Source organism: Papilio machaon, chromosome 11 (genome assembly GCF_912999745.1).
Source record: "Papilio machaon chromosome 11, ilPapMach1.1, whole genome shotgun sequence".
Classification (NCBI taxonomy): Eukaryota; Metazoa; Arthropoda; class Insecta; order Lepidoptera; family Papilionidae; genus Papilio; species Papilio machaon.
In genome coordinates, this window is record NC_059996.1 from 342,063 (window position 1) to 357,755 (window position 15,693).

General features: G+C 33.3%; 1 protein-coding gene across 1 annotated transcript in view; it reads left to right on the top strand.

The window, feature by feature from the left end:
• Nucleotides 1-15,693, top strand: part of LOC106709605 — a 104,298-nt gene that overhangs the window by 24,664 nt on the left and 63,941 nt on the right. The window contains exon 2 of the mRNA XM_045679975.1: nucleotides 13,788-14,168. Within this exon, the coding sequence (XP_045535931.1) occupies nucleotides 13,822-14,168 (347 nt within the window). The 5' untranslated portion in view covers nucleotides 13,788-13,821. The remainder of the gene's footprint in view (nucleotides 1-13,787; nucleotides 14,169-15,693) is intronic.

The window sequence follows — 15,693 nt, forward strand, 5'->3', positions numbered from 1 at the left end:
ACACCTTGGTGTTCCCGCTGCTAGTTTGTCCCCTTCTCTTATAAAAAAAACTACATTACTTGGAAATGTTCCTGCACAATGCACACATGTTTCACAACCAAAGAAATCGACAGAATAAAAGGATGACGATAATTCAATTTGGTTAGTTTAGTTTAGTTTTAGAATCAGTTATTATGCATTTACTTGGTGACGACAGCAATGCAAGAGAAAGCAGGGTCTGTAATGCATTTCATTATTTAGGACATCTTCCACCCACAGAAAAAAAAGGAATGCCTACAAAGTCATGTCGAATGTGCACAAAGGAAAAAAAAAGAAAGGAAACTAGGTTTTGTCCACAGTGCATCGAGAAGTAAACACTTTGTATTGATCCTTGTTTTATAGTTTACCATATTCAGCAACAATAATGAAAATATTATTTTAATTTTAGTAATAAATTCATATATATGAATACAATTATTATAATCTAATCATCTAAGATATAATTTTTATACAAAAAACTGATAATTAATGTTTTTTGCACTATGTAAATTTTTAATTCATACATTATATATGTATAAAGTTTTATGTAAAAATCTAATAGTCTAATAGTAAATCTAGTTCTTGTTTATAACACAAATTGAAAATTAACACGTTTTTTTTACTCTGTATAAATTTTTCATTCACCTTTTTAAAATATTTTTAACTGAAATGTCCATTTGTAATTAATCTAAAATTGCAGCACGCACTACGAGATATCTCGTAGCTGGCACTTTTGATACACACGCTTACTACGAGATATCTCGTACCTGGCAGCCAATGGGTTAATAGAAGTAACTTTGTTACTTTATAATGAAAAATGTATTTAGAGTACCATTAGAGTAGACAGGATTTGCGAGTGCCGCCCAACTGTTTCGCCTCGCAAGAGATAAACAAAAATATGGAGAACTGACCGCCAACCTTCGCTAGTCGAGGAGGCACCTCAAGAAGAAAAATGTTAAAAGTAAAATGGCAGTTAAAAATATAAAATAGCAGCGTTAAAGAAATCAGCCAACACTAATGATCATATAGTTTTCTAATGTCAAAAATTATTAAAATCGAGTCAGTAGGTCAAGTTTACAATTTCACTTGAAATTTATATATACTAATAATGTAACTAAATGTCATCCGCGACTCCGTCCGCACGGATTTAAAACAAAAACTATATTAGTAGCCTATGTGTTCTTCTAGATCTAGACTATTTTCTACATCTATGCCAAATTTTATCGATGTTGCAGACATTGTAATCTTTTAAACTGTTTAAAAATGTTCATTTAGTCCTTTTTCTTCTTATCCACTAAAATTAAGTTACATGAGTGAGATTATCCGAAAAGAAGCAGCTCTCTTAGCTGTCAGCATAATGAGAAGGTTTTAAAAGACCAGCTTAAAAAATATCCGTCTATCAATCAAAATATTCAATTTCTGTGTAATTTCCTTTGAAGATTTCATCGTTGGAAGTAACGAATTCTTTAAATCATTTAATTTTTAACGATTAGATTTTTTCAAAGATCGAACGATTTACAACATTAAGTTCCGCAGTAAGGAAGACCCTTAGTGTAGAATATTAATATACTTAAAATACCTTAAAATACCTTGACAACGCTGTGACAGGCAGTTAGGTTATAAAACTTTTTGATTTTAATCAATTTTGATTCAAACAATTCTAATACATATGTCAATTATTTAAAACATACAAATATGTTTTAATGTCCTTTAATTGAGCAATCAAAATTAGTGACATACGAACAATATTTTTGGTTTCAAACCATAAGTCACTAAACCAAACCGTAGGTACTATACCAAGGTGGTTACTAAAACATAAGTTATAGCAATAAAAAGCGTCAACTTTATCATATCAGATGTTATCATCAGGTTTGCAATGTGGGCAGCGATCTACTCGTATATCTACGTAGTGACATGCAAGAACAAGTTTTTGTACATAAACAAAACAACTGTTATTCACGTGTAATACTATTGTGTTTCTTTATCAACAATGAAGATAAAATCTAATGTATTGGAACTTTCAAAACGACTTCGATACCTAGATTAGTAAAATTTATTAAAACTTGATATAAATGCGAAATTTCGCATATACTCATATATATTTGTTACCTATGGTACGTTAACTTCACAACGGCAATAAATTAACTTATGTCTCTCTGATGCCTATCTATTAGATTCGAATTAAAGATTTTGTACATGGAGTCCTCACCTAGTTCAATGTGGAGAATAAAAGAAAATCGAAACGTGAGGTCTAAATAATACGTCAGGCTCAGTAGAACTCAGTCAATCGTTTAATTAATCATAGACGGCTGTTGTTATTGTTTGTGAAGGGAAATTACAAAGCTTCACCTAAAATAATATTGTTCAATACGCAAATAACAAAATTAAATTTGTTCTAATTTTGTAATAACATCTTTATGATTACGAATGAAAACTTGAATTTGTTTTCAATAATTTTGTGGTATGAAAATGTTTAAGCATTTTACATGACATACTCGTAGTTTATGAGATTTTAATATTTTATATATCTTAATAATATTTCAAATTTTATCGTATGCTATACAAAGATCAAGAAATAACTCTGGGACGGCATGCTTTTGTTACGATAATGTGTTCGCATATATTTGGTTGGTAGGATAATATCCGTGGAACAATTTCTACTAAAACCCTGTTGATTTTAATCAAAGTTGCAAAGTTCCAAACATACTGCTCGCTCGGGAACTTTCCACAATGTGTCGGGGAAGGTGACATTACAATGAGAGTCTTTTCAATTTTATGATGTTTATGTAAGCTTTTATCTTTAGATTTATGAAATTTAATTAATGACAAAATAAAGTCAGCTTTATTTTCTGCACATTAATTTTAACAGTGTCAAACACGTTTATCAGTTCGTGCAATTTCCTTAAAAAGGGGTACAAAGTTACCGCTTCACGTATTAACATGATGAAAATAATCAGTGCATTTAAGTGATGAATTCTTGATGGAGGAAGTGCGCAAGTTGTACTGTTCACTCACTCTACGTAATGCAGTTGAAAAATGTATTATTCATTGTCTTTCACTTCAAAGCTTGCTTCGTTCCGCCGCCGCTGTACCACACTCCACTCCCTAACAAATACTCTCTGTGTTATGTTCTTTTACCTGCAATAAGTATGTGCTTGAATTAAAATAGAGAAGTTGATTTATTCTTTTTTTTTCTTTTATTTGTTCTGTATTTCATAAATTAAGGAATTAAATTAGATTCCCAGTTACCATAAGAGATATAAGTTTGCACGTTGCTATGATAAGTTTTCGACCTTATGGCCTAGCACGAAAATATGAAAGCTTTTATATTTGAAATGTTTCGTGCTAGGCCTCCAGATTGAATTGTGAACCTCAATGACATTCTCTGAAATGAGTAGGAAATAAACGTTCTCGTCTATACTTCTAAGAATGTGAAAGACCATCTGCCGGAGGTGTGAGGCTTGTGAATCAGCTCATTAGTATTCGAGAGATCTCCTGAGGGACGCCGCAGGGAGGTCTGCACTCCACAAGTGTCGTGAGAGCCTCTCAGAGATGTATGAGGTGCATTCAATCTGAGCTTTTTTGCTTTCGTATTAACTGCATTGTGTTTACTTACTCAAGGACTAGTGAATTTAGATCGTTATAAGTATGCGATTTATTTCTTTTCTTTGTTACACAAAAATAAACAAAATAGGACACTTAGAATTGGCCTTTGTTGGTATATTACTAGTTATTGCGAATTTTTTGGTTGCGTTTCACTAATTAATAATAATCACATCTTAAAGACAGTCTGGTCTGGTTTATAACACTTTGTAATTTAAATCGCGTAATTGAGTTCGCTACATAAGAGAGTAAATAAAGAGACGTGTTATTGACTAAGGCTGTATCTATAGAGTAGTTATCCAATGTCCCATTCATTATCGCTCTTTTCCGAAGAAAACAAAATAGATAATACTATGCAGATATTTCTGCGGAGTTCGCAGTGTAAGCCGGCGGTAAGATAAGTCTGCTTGTTGCATCGTCTGATCATTGCGTCCGGCACGTGAATACTAAACAGCAAAAGGAAACGACTCACACATAAATGTAAATACATTTGCTGTAGCTGTGATTGTTTCATGTTCATTATATTTGTGTATGTCATTGATGTGAATCTTTACATATTAATAAAATTAGAGTATAATAGTGGATTAGATAGATACGAGTATAAGCATTTCGTACACATGATGAATTTGCGTTGCTAAAAAAGTAAAAAAAAATAAAAAAAAATGTTTAACTGTATGTCTGTCATCAAGGCTGAGTTTGTTCCGGGTAATCTCCGGAACGGCTGTACTAATTTTGACGGGAATTTGACTGGAAGGTAGCTTTTTGTAAAATTCTGCGTTTACGAAGTCGCGACGCGACCCCTAGTTTAAAACATAGTAAAACAATGATTCAAATTCGTTCCGTGGTTCTAGTACGAGGAAAATCTTTAGAGGTCTGTAGTTATTTTTATATCATTAATCACTTTGAGGGATAGTTTACGTTTTTGAACATTTGTTACGATTTTTTGTAAAACATTTTTTCTGAAGTACTACAGTAGAACAAATCCGGCTTTATAAATGTCGTAGACTGTCGTTATTGCATCACAAGTCAAACTCCCATGAACGAAAGCAAAGTTGAATCACGTTTAATAAAAAGGAGGTTCATTTGATTTACAAAACAATTCATATTACACAAAAGTCAAAGACAATGAGCACAATAAGCATTTTCTTTGCATTCAAACCATTTCCATACACTACTCCTGTTTTGTAAAATTTCATTACAGCCTTCGGTTACGTGTCCGGAATGCTCGCATACCTCACGGATAGCAAAGAGATGTAAAAGTATCTCTGTCCGTTTGTATTCAGAGAGTACGCGTAATTAAGTGGGAGGGCGTGTGTCCCCCACAGGGGTCACCACTGCTCGCCGCTGGTCGCACAGATTGCTGAAATATTTCCGATTTCATTCCCTTGTTTAGTTTTGTGTGCAACATAGATAAAGTATGAAAAAGGACTATACGGCTTCTCAATAACATATCTAGAGATATAGATTTATTTACTGCGTACAGATGTGTGGAAGACGATGTGAATGTTGATGTTTAGTTACGCGTTGATATATTCTTGCACTGTTTATTTATGTATTTTTTTTATTAGTCATTATTATGTGTTATTATAAAATATGTTATCGTATAAACTATTATGTAAAGTGAGTATAGTGTATAAATTAGTTGTATACTGTAAGGATGCTATGCATTTATTTTTAAATAAAATAGAAATAACATAAATTGATTTGTAATATTAATCAATTGAGTTTATTTTTTAAAGTGGTTGAAATGTACAGATTTTTGTAATTGAATGTAGGAAAGATATTATTGTTTTCTATCAGTCATGTTGTCAAATCGCTAAATAATCAACAACATTTTACAAAATTAAATAAATAACTTTAAAATTATTTAACATCATGAATGGATCGAAATTAAGTTGAAGAAGGGAAGTATAAATTAAAATCATAATTTACTTACGCAAGATAAAAGTGACAAAACGAATACTTTCTTGAAAGGTGGAATTTATTTTAAAATAAATCCTTTCGGTTTCTATAACCCTCTCAGGGATCGCGACCATCGGTTTTAGAGGTTGCGACCCAACCCTCGTCGCGACCTTCTGAACTCCTTTTACAATAGTCAATTATAACTAATACGTTCAACAATATTTTTTTATTAGCTTAATAGTTATTTTTTCTCATTTATTTAATAATCTTAAGAGAAAAAGGCTAAATTAAAAAAAAAACTTAGCTAGAATTTACCGATAAATTACGAGATACAAATTGTTAGAATATCGAATAAGTAAACAAAACAATTTGTCTATGACATGTCAATAATGGATTTTATTGATTGTCTATGTCATCCGTCAACTTCATTTCTCATTGTTTCCCGCCATATATATAAACAGCACGTTAATAAATCAGTGAAATTATACTCAATCTTACGCTATTTAAACAAAAATACAACACAAATTAACTTGTCTGGCCAATAAAAGCCTTAGCAACAAGTTTATTTTATTTAAATTCTGTTTGTGTTTTCAGTAGAAGCAGATTAATTAAGTCTTAACAAAGTTCTAACTGAGCGCAGAAGTAACATGCGTACTACATGCTGGCAACCGTCTGGAGGACGCAGACGTGACTGGCAAGCAAACAATAAGCAATACTAAAAACTTTATATAAAACATGTGTTGACAAACTCACTTATATGCTGGGTACTTTATTACCTGTGTTATCATTTTTGCCTTACTGTCGAATTCAAGAATCGAGCCTTAAGCGAAGGTTTAGTTGAAACTAAGGTTATTTTAATTATTATCTATTGAAAAAAGCGAGCATTTTCGATTGCTATTTATAACGACTTATCAGCGTGACTTGGGTTTTTTTAAAAACACACATTTTTATTTAAGTTTTAAAGTTTGAAAACCATGATATATAAGGGCTTAGAAGTTCGTGAAATATAGTTTGGCCTTTTTATATAAATAAAAGGAGCAACTATATTTTTAATAGCTGTAATAATTTGTGATGCAGTGAGCGGAGACATCGAATATTAAATAAAGAAAGTGAAGCGACACGTGACTTGCCTTCAGATATGAAAGAAAGCTGCAGCTCTGTCCGACAACGACGGCTATTACCTTTAGTGTATTTCGTTCAGGAATTCTGAATAATGTAAAAAAACTTAGATATTTTATAATGTTAAGTTTAACAACTAATATTAATTCAAGTATTTTTATTTACTTTTATTCTTAAATTCAGATGATAGAGTAATTTTTGTACACCGTACGGCCATTGTGGTTTAATTTTAACAAAGTTATCTCCGGAGTTACGTAAAAGTACAGAAAGCTAGAATAGAATGGCTAGTTACTTTCATAACCTAAATATAATGAAGTTAAATATTCGACCTATGAACATGGTTATTCTTTTACGAGTAAATCTCTTAAATTTCACCTCAAATCATTTTACATAGTAACAAGCTAGTTTAAGCAAGGTTGATGACCTGTTGACAGTTGTGATGACAGAACTAGGAAATGATCAGAAATGTTGCAGCAGCCGCGGTCACTCTCGTTTTCATACCGACTCGATTGGTCACTTTCTACGGACGTTTTTTTTGTGTGCCATAAAATGGTAACTTGGTATTTATGCGTAAAGTTGACGTGACGATGTGTATTAAGTGAACTTTAGATAAATACTAGCTGTCACCCGCGACTCCGTCCGCGCGCAGTTAAAAAAAAATGAAAAATAGATGTTGGCCGATTCTCAGACCTACTGAATATGCTCACAAAATTTCATGAGAATCGGTCAAGCCGTTTCGGAGAAGTACGGGAACGAAAACTGTGACACGAGAATTTTATAGATAAATATACTAAAAATTCATTTGCTTTGATTAACAAATTCATCCTTTGTACGTCTTCAAGTTTACCAAATAGGGTAACAAATGTACATCCTTAGACATTCAACATATCTGTCTGCCAAAACAACTGTTGCTCTGGTGCACCGGCAAACAAACAACAGTCTCACCTTTGTATGACTGATACGAAACTCTAATAAGACCTGTCAATACCTTGTAGATTTCGACTGTTTTTTGTTTTCTATTGAAAAATATTGCCGTCTCTATTTTTTCAAAGAGAATGTAAGGGACGACAATATATATCAATACTACCAATAATTGTAACACTAATTTAAATCTAAATATGTGATTAAAAACATGCTTTTGAATGTTTTTACCCCTTAATAAGTGCTTAGCGATATAAAGTGAAATAAGTTAAATTTTCTTTTGCTAAGAAACAGCAATTAACTTAATTGCGACTTAAATGGTACAGATGTAGTTTGGAGTAATTAATTTAATTTACGTCGCTATAATAAAGAACAAATGGTTTTTTACGTGGGAGTGTTTATTAAATATTAAAATAAACAATAGCTCTCCGCGTGAACGATGTAATACAGCTGTGGAGGTATTATGGAGATGAAAAGACATTTGGTAGATCCACACGAGCTTCACACATCTGGGCCCGGAGCAGCTGAGCTCAGCATAATTTTCACCTCCCGGTATCGCAAGTATAACAATGTACAAAGCAAACTTTGTCGAGTATTTCGTGTCAAAGCGGCGGCCATGTTTGTGCGGTTACGTCACTCCTTGCTCTTATAACCATGAATGTGTTTTGTCCACGGACATACCTTTTACCCTTTCATATTAAAATTCATTATGTCAAAATTATAGCAATTTTTATTGGATCTTTTATAAAAATTCATATTATAGTTACATGATTAATTTATAAGTATACACAAACAAAAAAAATTAAAAACATTTGATATGTAAATATGCAAGGCTATGCAATATTACGTATATTTTCAGCTTATTAGTCAATTAAACTAATAAAGTATTTGATAAAGTTAAGTAATAATATTTAAATATCAAAATTAATATTTGTCAGCTTGGTCACTCTATTTGCATATATTTGGAGATAGGCAAATATTTTCGCTATTCTGCAGATGGTTTGGGAAATGCCTCAGACATTCTGCGAGGGTCGCGTCGCGTCGGGTCGCGTCGGGTCGCGTCGGGTCGCGTCGGGTCGCGTGGTTCTGTCTTCACTAGGCGAATCGACATAGATAACCTAAGCATTGTCTTAGCTTATGTAAATTAATTATTCTTAGTGTTTTAATGATAAAAAATAAACATTAATTAAAGGTAAAGTATCGGATTTAATAATTTAAAGCATTCCAATATTGTAGTTTGCCTAACTCTACACTTTATATTGCTTACTTTCTTAGTGTAGTGATGTTTTTTCTGTTGTCCTTGACAGAGTATCTAAAAATTGACAAAATATTTAATTTCGAGTAAACGTCTTCCTCATTAGTTATTTTTTTACCTAAAGGCCATGGTTCTGATGGTTCTTGAAGATAATAATTTAAAAAATCTGACCATTAATAATAATGCTACTGCACTATAGTACAGTATTATTGAAACTCAAAAAATATATATCTAAGAACTCCGTTCACTCCTCGCGCTCTATTTCACATCAAATCATAATTTGCAAGTTGTCTATATCACAGAGAGTATTACCATAGACAGCCTTATACAGTCAAATTTGTAGAGACTCTTCTGACAAGTGGAGTGGAATAATAAAAGTAAATTCAGATCTAATGTATGGATTTATTCAATGGTAGAGCCGTGCGAATGGCTTCTGTTGCTTGCTCACTACTAGGGTAACCATGCTGTATGAAAAAATAAGACATTCTCTTTCAGTTGAAATTTGTAGTGTGAATATCTTACTATTTTCAACATAAAATACACGAAATATGTTATGGAGAGGTGTGTAAGTCAAATTTATAATTTTAAGAAGTATCCTTCTCGAGCTACATCGTGTATTGCTTTTAAAAACATTTTTCTTTTGTTGTTACTTTTTTATTCAAATTTGGCAATGCATTTAATTAATTGAAATTTGTACTAACTTTACCCTGTATCCAATCCAAAATTATTATTCTACTCACATTTATGAAATAAGTCAAATCCGATAAATACCTCTGAATGATCTCCTCCACGTGACGTTGAAATCTTAGTCGTAATATTTTAACGTAACCGCGCGTCCGCCACCACGTCGCGCCGCTACAGAAATATGGCTTTTTGAATAATAATGTACTCTGGTAAAAGAATGTGTTTATTTTCATGAAACAACCTCGCTTTCCAAAGACATGGCTAAAAATACATTATATTAAGTATTCTAGAAGTTTACAACAGAGAAAGTATCTATCTTTAGAACGAAGAAATTGGAACGTTATCAATGTCCTGAAGCTACTAAGACAAAATGCATATAGAGATTTCTATCTTCATTTACACCTGTTAGCATAAGACTTGTTATTAGTTTAGTGAAAGTTTTGTATTAAATTTAATTATGTTTTAAATAATTAAACTCTTATGTTAAACTTAATTCACTGAACATAGGAATGGGAAGTACAATAGTAATGGGAGATGAGAGACACCCGCATCCAAGCAATTTAAAATTTAATTTTTATCTCGCTCCGGTCATTGTATCGCGGAGATAATTGCTCTTCCGTACTGCTTGCTGCCTGCGCTACCTCGCTACAATACAGCCTCCGTCGCTGCTAACATGAAATATTTAAACATTTTATGTGCCATAATTGAATAACATAAAAAATGAAACTATCCCTACATATTTTTAAACATTGTCACTTTATTGTTTGAGAATAAGATTTTAAAAAACATGTAATGAATTGTAAACATCCTCCTCCTTTTTGAAGATTCTAAGGATATTTACAAACAAATATTAATTAATAATAAGAAAGAAAACGATAATTAAAAGTGTACAAAGAAATGCTTGTGGCCATTGGAAAATGATATGAAAAAAATAATATTAAAATGGTTGTTTTGAAACCAAGTCGCTTTCTCAAAGCTGCAAGAGCAATTTTCAACGCCGGTTCCTTTTACCTCTTGAAAGAAAAAAAAACAAATTAAAGAATTCCCCGGCAAGGTACACGAGGACGGGGATAAAACTAAATTAGGATAAATTAGACAATTACCATTAAATATTTCTTTAGAAGGCGGAGTAAACGACTCGTTTAAAAAATAAAATTAAAGGGCAAAGACTCAAAGACCTTTTGTACCTTGTATTTATTTAATTATTTTCTAACGTTTTGTTACAACATTCTTTACAAGTCGTAGCTAAATACGAAGAAATGAGAAATAAATCAACCTTTACCTAGTTACGAGTAGTTATTACAGTATTTGCATTCTTTCCTTATTATAGAAAACTTCTGAATTTATTGTTTTCTGCGTAATTATTTCAATGTTTTACTTATATTTTCTGATTTTGCACATTTAAATCATTATTCTTAGTGGCCAGTTCTAAATTTGCGAAAGAAAACTCCTCGGCAACCAAAGAGGTCGAATATGTCAAACTAAACACCGGCTGAATTCTGGTAAACCGCTTATTTACAGTGTTCTAAGGGTGAACTAAAATCATACTGGCTTTAAAAGGATTTAGTGCATATGCACAGCCCTTGTGGGGTTTCCTTGGCACGCGACACGTGCTGCCAATTCTACACAAAGAAATCTTATGGTTAGAAGCTAAACCGTTATTTGTATTGTATGCAGTGTATAGTAATATAACCATAATAAGTCTTTAATTTATTTTTAATTAAATCAAACGTTTCGAGTCCTGTTACGACTTAAAGATGTATGCAGTGCGCCCATCACTTACGATGAGTTAAAGATTACGTTCATACATATATAAGGCATACGCAATCGCGTATTACGACGTAGTACACATCGACCTCCATATTCCCCCCACACAGCAATGAGTCAACGCCATGTATCCTCTGTGAAGTCTGGCAGCTAGCCAAAGCCTTTACAACTTTGTAACGCGTTTACATTAACAAAATACGTCGAAAATAGTTTTCTATCAGTTTTACGCGTAAGAGCGATATTCAATTGAAACAATGCTGTTGCCATATAGTAAAGTCGACAAGAGCCTTTTAGATTATTGTAAATAATACAATTTAAATGAGAGTGACGTCTTGCAACAATGCTTTGTATCGCTGTATCATATTTTTGAATTAATAAAGTAAACCGAAAAACTTTATTGTCTGTGTCTGTCTAGTCTGGGTAAAGGGTTTTACTTTTAATCTATGAGCACGGCTTTAGATAAAATAATATTTTTAGCTGACTTCAAAAAGAAGGAGGTTATCAATTCGACTGTGTTTTTTTATGTGTGTTACCGCGAAACTCCGCCCCTGGTGGTCCGATTTTGATAAAAATTATTTTAATCGAAAGGAAGTGCTTGCACGGGTCCCTATTTTTTTTAATAACTATAGAAGCCTAGTAGATTTTGAATATAGTTTCAAAATTTGTTGATAAAATTAGGGACATTTCTTAGATAACCTTTTTTCACGAAATGTGTCACTGTTAAAAGTTCTCGCTCCACGTCCTTTGTATCACGTTCCAAAAAAAAATATTTGCAATTTTAAGCATTGAGATGTGTAGACATAAATCAGAATTTACATATCGCTTTTTTTACTCTCGTTGTTGACCCAAAATTAATAACGCCGGCGAGAATTTGATAAAACGGACCGCAGCGCGCCAAAATTATCCCGCCATTATTCAATAGAGGGTTCAATGACTGTCCACCTGTCAACCGTCACGTTCATTGTCCCTTTCGCACTGTTTGATTCACCAATCACCATGCATCTGTTTCACTCTGGTTTGTACTAGCAGGTATTGTTGATAATTTTAATGTTGTGGCTAAAAATATTATGATGGGAATTTAATTATTATTTTTGTCATGAATAGAGCTGCTGGTGACAGGTGTTGTAAATTATTGTAAGGTTTTAGAAAAGTAGGTAGATCAACAGTTTTTTTAGCTATGTGTTTTTATATTAGAAAGGATTTTTGTACTAAGTGCGGACAGTAGGGTAATTTCCGTATTTTTGCTCATTGCTTAAAACTTATTGATTTTGAAAACTGAGAAATGCTTTAGATACATACAGACAATTTTTTTTGTACTAAAATCTTATAAAACACCGGCTACATGCAAGAAAAAGCTTGACTCATTGTCACGTTTCGCCTCAGCCGTGCGTGCAAGCGAGAGCGCGGAACAAGCGATAGAGAGGCGCGATCGGTCTAAACGTTTGACTTATGACGCATCTATCTCTTTTCTAATTCAATTCATAAAAGTATGCAATTTTTCATCGATGTTTTCTTATGATGTTATCACGTAAAATTACCGACAATAAACCGACTTTAATGGCAATCATTTTAATTACTCTTCTAATGATGTTGTATAAACTGAAATCCTCATCGGAATTATTGTTCCGACAGTTAAATCCGAGTAAATGAACAAAATGTCCCACAGTAAAATGAACGCAGCGCCTGTCCGTATTTAGTCTGTTGCTTTCCCGCCATTTTGTGGGATTGCTAATCGTTTGTGATTAATGTCAAGTTATATGCTGATTTCATCTTCAGCCTCCATATCTGTTTCTCTATACAAATTCAATGTTAACTATTATTTCAAGTTGGGGGTCGCTGTTGAACTAATCTTGAGTTTTTTTCTGAAAATGTTCTAACACAGAATTAAAAAAAATTAAATGTATTCAATAAAGTCGGGATTACATGCAGTACTTTTAAAAATGCGCATGTATAAAATGAATACGGTAACGCTATTTGTTAGGGACCACCCGCCCTCTTTATCCGCGGCAATCCGAATGCCATTTTCTGTGTATTTTTTGTGGCCAATTTTAATCGGCGCTGCCATTCTGCGAGCGAGCCAACGAGGCCATTTCATTTCTCCCGCTCCTTTGAACGGCCTTTTAAAGAATTCGCCGGAGTTTTCATTATGATGCTTTAATGCATAACGCTATTGTGCTTTTCGTAATTTATAAACCTATAGATATTGCGTTATGTAATGTGAAGGCGAATATAGATTATACAGGCTAAAAAAATAACTGAACAAATTAAAAATACCATTTTCTGACTTCACTCCGCCACTTACTTTGGGTTTCCGAGACAAAAATCTCCGTTTAAAACTTCTTGTTAACTCGGTTTTGTCAAAGATAATGACAAGGATGACGATATATTTTATATAGAGATTTTGCTCTCAAAAACCCACGGTTAGTCGACAAAACAAATTTTTTTTTTGCTCTGATAGTTTTTAAAATTATTCCATCGTGTGTACTCAGTTGCCTAACTCAATGTTTCCTTTTTACAGATCACCGTTAAGATGGTGCAGTGATGTGAGCGCGATGCTCCTGCAGCAGGCGTCGTCACCCGGCCCCAGCGGCGCCCCCAGCCCCAAGCCGGCTCCCAGCCCTAAGCCCCATACCCACCCTAGTCCCAGTTTCAACACCAGGTTTGCCGGCAGTCCCAATCTAAGCGATGGCCCATCGAGCTCCAATAGCCCCAGGTTGGGCGGTAATAGTCCCAAATTGGGCGCCAGTCCGAAGTACGGGAGCCCACGATTGGGATCTGGAAGTCCGAAACCTTGTCGAGGGTCAGCTGATGATGAAGCAGCGCTGGAGAAACTTCAAGCTGAGCTGAAGGAGGGGTGGACAGTTCACACGGGGAGAGATGGCAGACTTTACTATTGCAAGTAAGATGCACTATTAGTGACCGATTTCATATTACATTGTTTGAATTTGTTTGTTATTTGTTTATTTAAGGAATGTATGAACATATTGTTTTGTTTTGTTCGCATTGCATTTGTTTTAGACATTGTTTACAGATGATATGCAAACAAAGAAGTATGTTTCATTAGTGAGGTTTACTAGCTGCACAATTATTAATCTGATTGGAAGCGCGATTGTAAAACACATCGATATCACGTATTTTAAAAAGGATTTGTGTTCATAGGACGTTATGGTTATAATAATACTATGTCATATTTTTGTAACCGTTATATTTCGTATCCTTTGCGCGGTAAAATAAAAGAATAAAAGATATTTATGAATTATATATTGTTGATTTTTTAAGTTTTAGCAGATCAAAGAGGCAGGTCCCGTTCCTCTTATATTAAAAGCTAAAAGCATTCCTCTCTGTGCGTGATTCCGTTATAATTTGATAGTTGTAGCAATTGTCGACGGCGCAGCGCAGCGGGAACGTCATCTTATCCGTTTCAAATTCCTCGCAACGATAAGTAGTGACTTAGTATAATTTGAAAATTGTCAATGATCTTGAACCTTTATCTTTAAACTTGAGACTCGTAATATTTAGCAGATAGAATATGATAATCCCACCACGAATTTAAAATTGGAAATGGGCATAGTTAATGATCAAATTAAATATCGCTACGAAAGTATTATTCAACAAAATAAATGCACACATTTCATTTATTTCCAATCAGGTTTAATATTCCTGATACCTTCATACGGAGCAAACATTAATTTTACAACCATTCGCTGAGTCGAGCTCAATTATTTTCCCTCCATTTTGAAACGTCAAACAAAATGGATTCCTTCATATTTTAAGTTGCGTTCAGAAATCGCTTTGTCGAATCAATCCGTATCGCGTTTGTTGAAATAGCAAAAGTTTGTGTTGAGATTGAAGTTCGGAGACACGCTGTTTGTTATTGTGAGAACATCTAAGATTGTACGTGCTTCGAATGGGGTTTTATAATTATATAATAATAATAATAATAATAATAATAATGTTTATTTAATTCAGACTACAAAGATCCATATTATTATACTAGGGTTAGTAAAGACTTAATAAGTAATGTTAGTAACAAAAATAAAGAGAAAAAATAAATAAAACAAAATAAAATAAACTATAGACTATTCGTGACCGGGATATGGTTGTTACTCAGTGATACAAGAATACGCTAGTCTACATGTATATTTATCCAGCGAGCCAGCATCACTGAGTCCCACCTATCCTATATGAAGTTAAACAATCGGTACAATTTATGATCGTGGCAGTTATAAAGCTACCTTACGTCATCAACGTGATTTTAACGTAGAACCTTGCGGTGACATGAACCATTTTTCATCACTCAGTCAAATTATTAGCTGAGGAATTTGGTCACAAAAACCAACAGTTAGAGACGTACGTTTTACAAAAAGCCAATATTCAATTTCAAGACATTGTCCAATATTGTCTCCGCAATGTTACTTTATCAG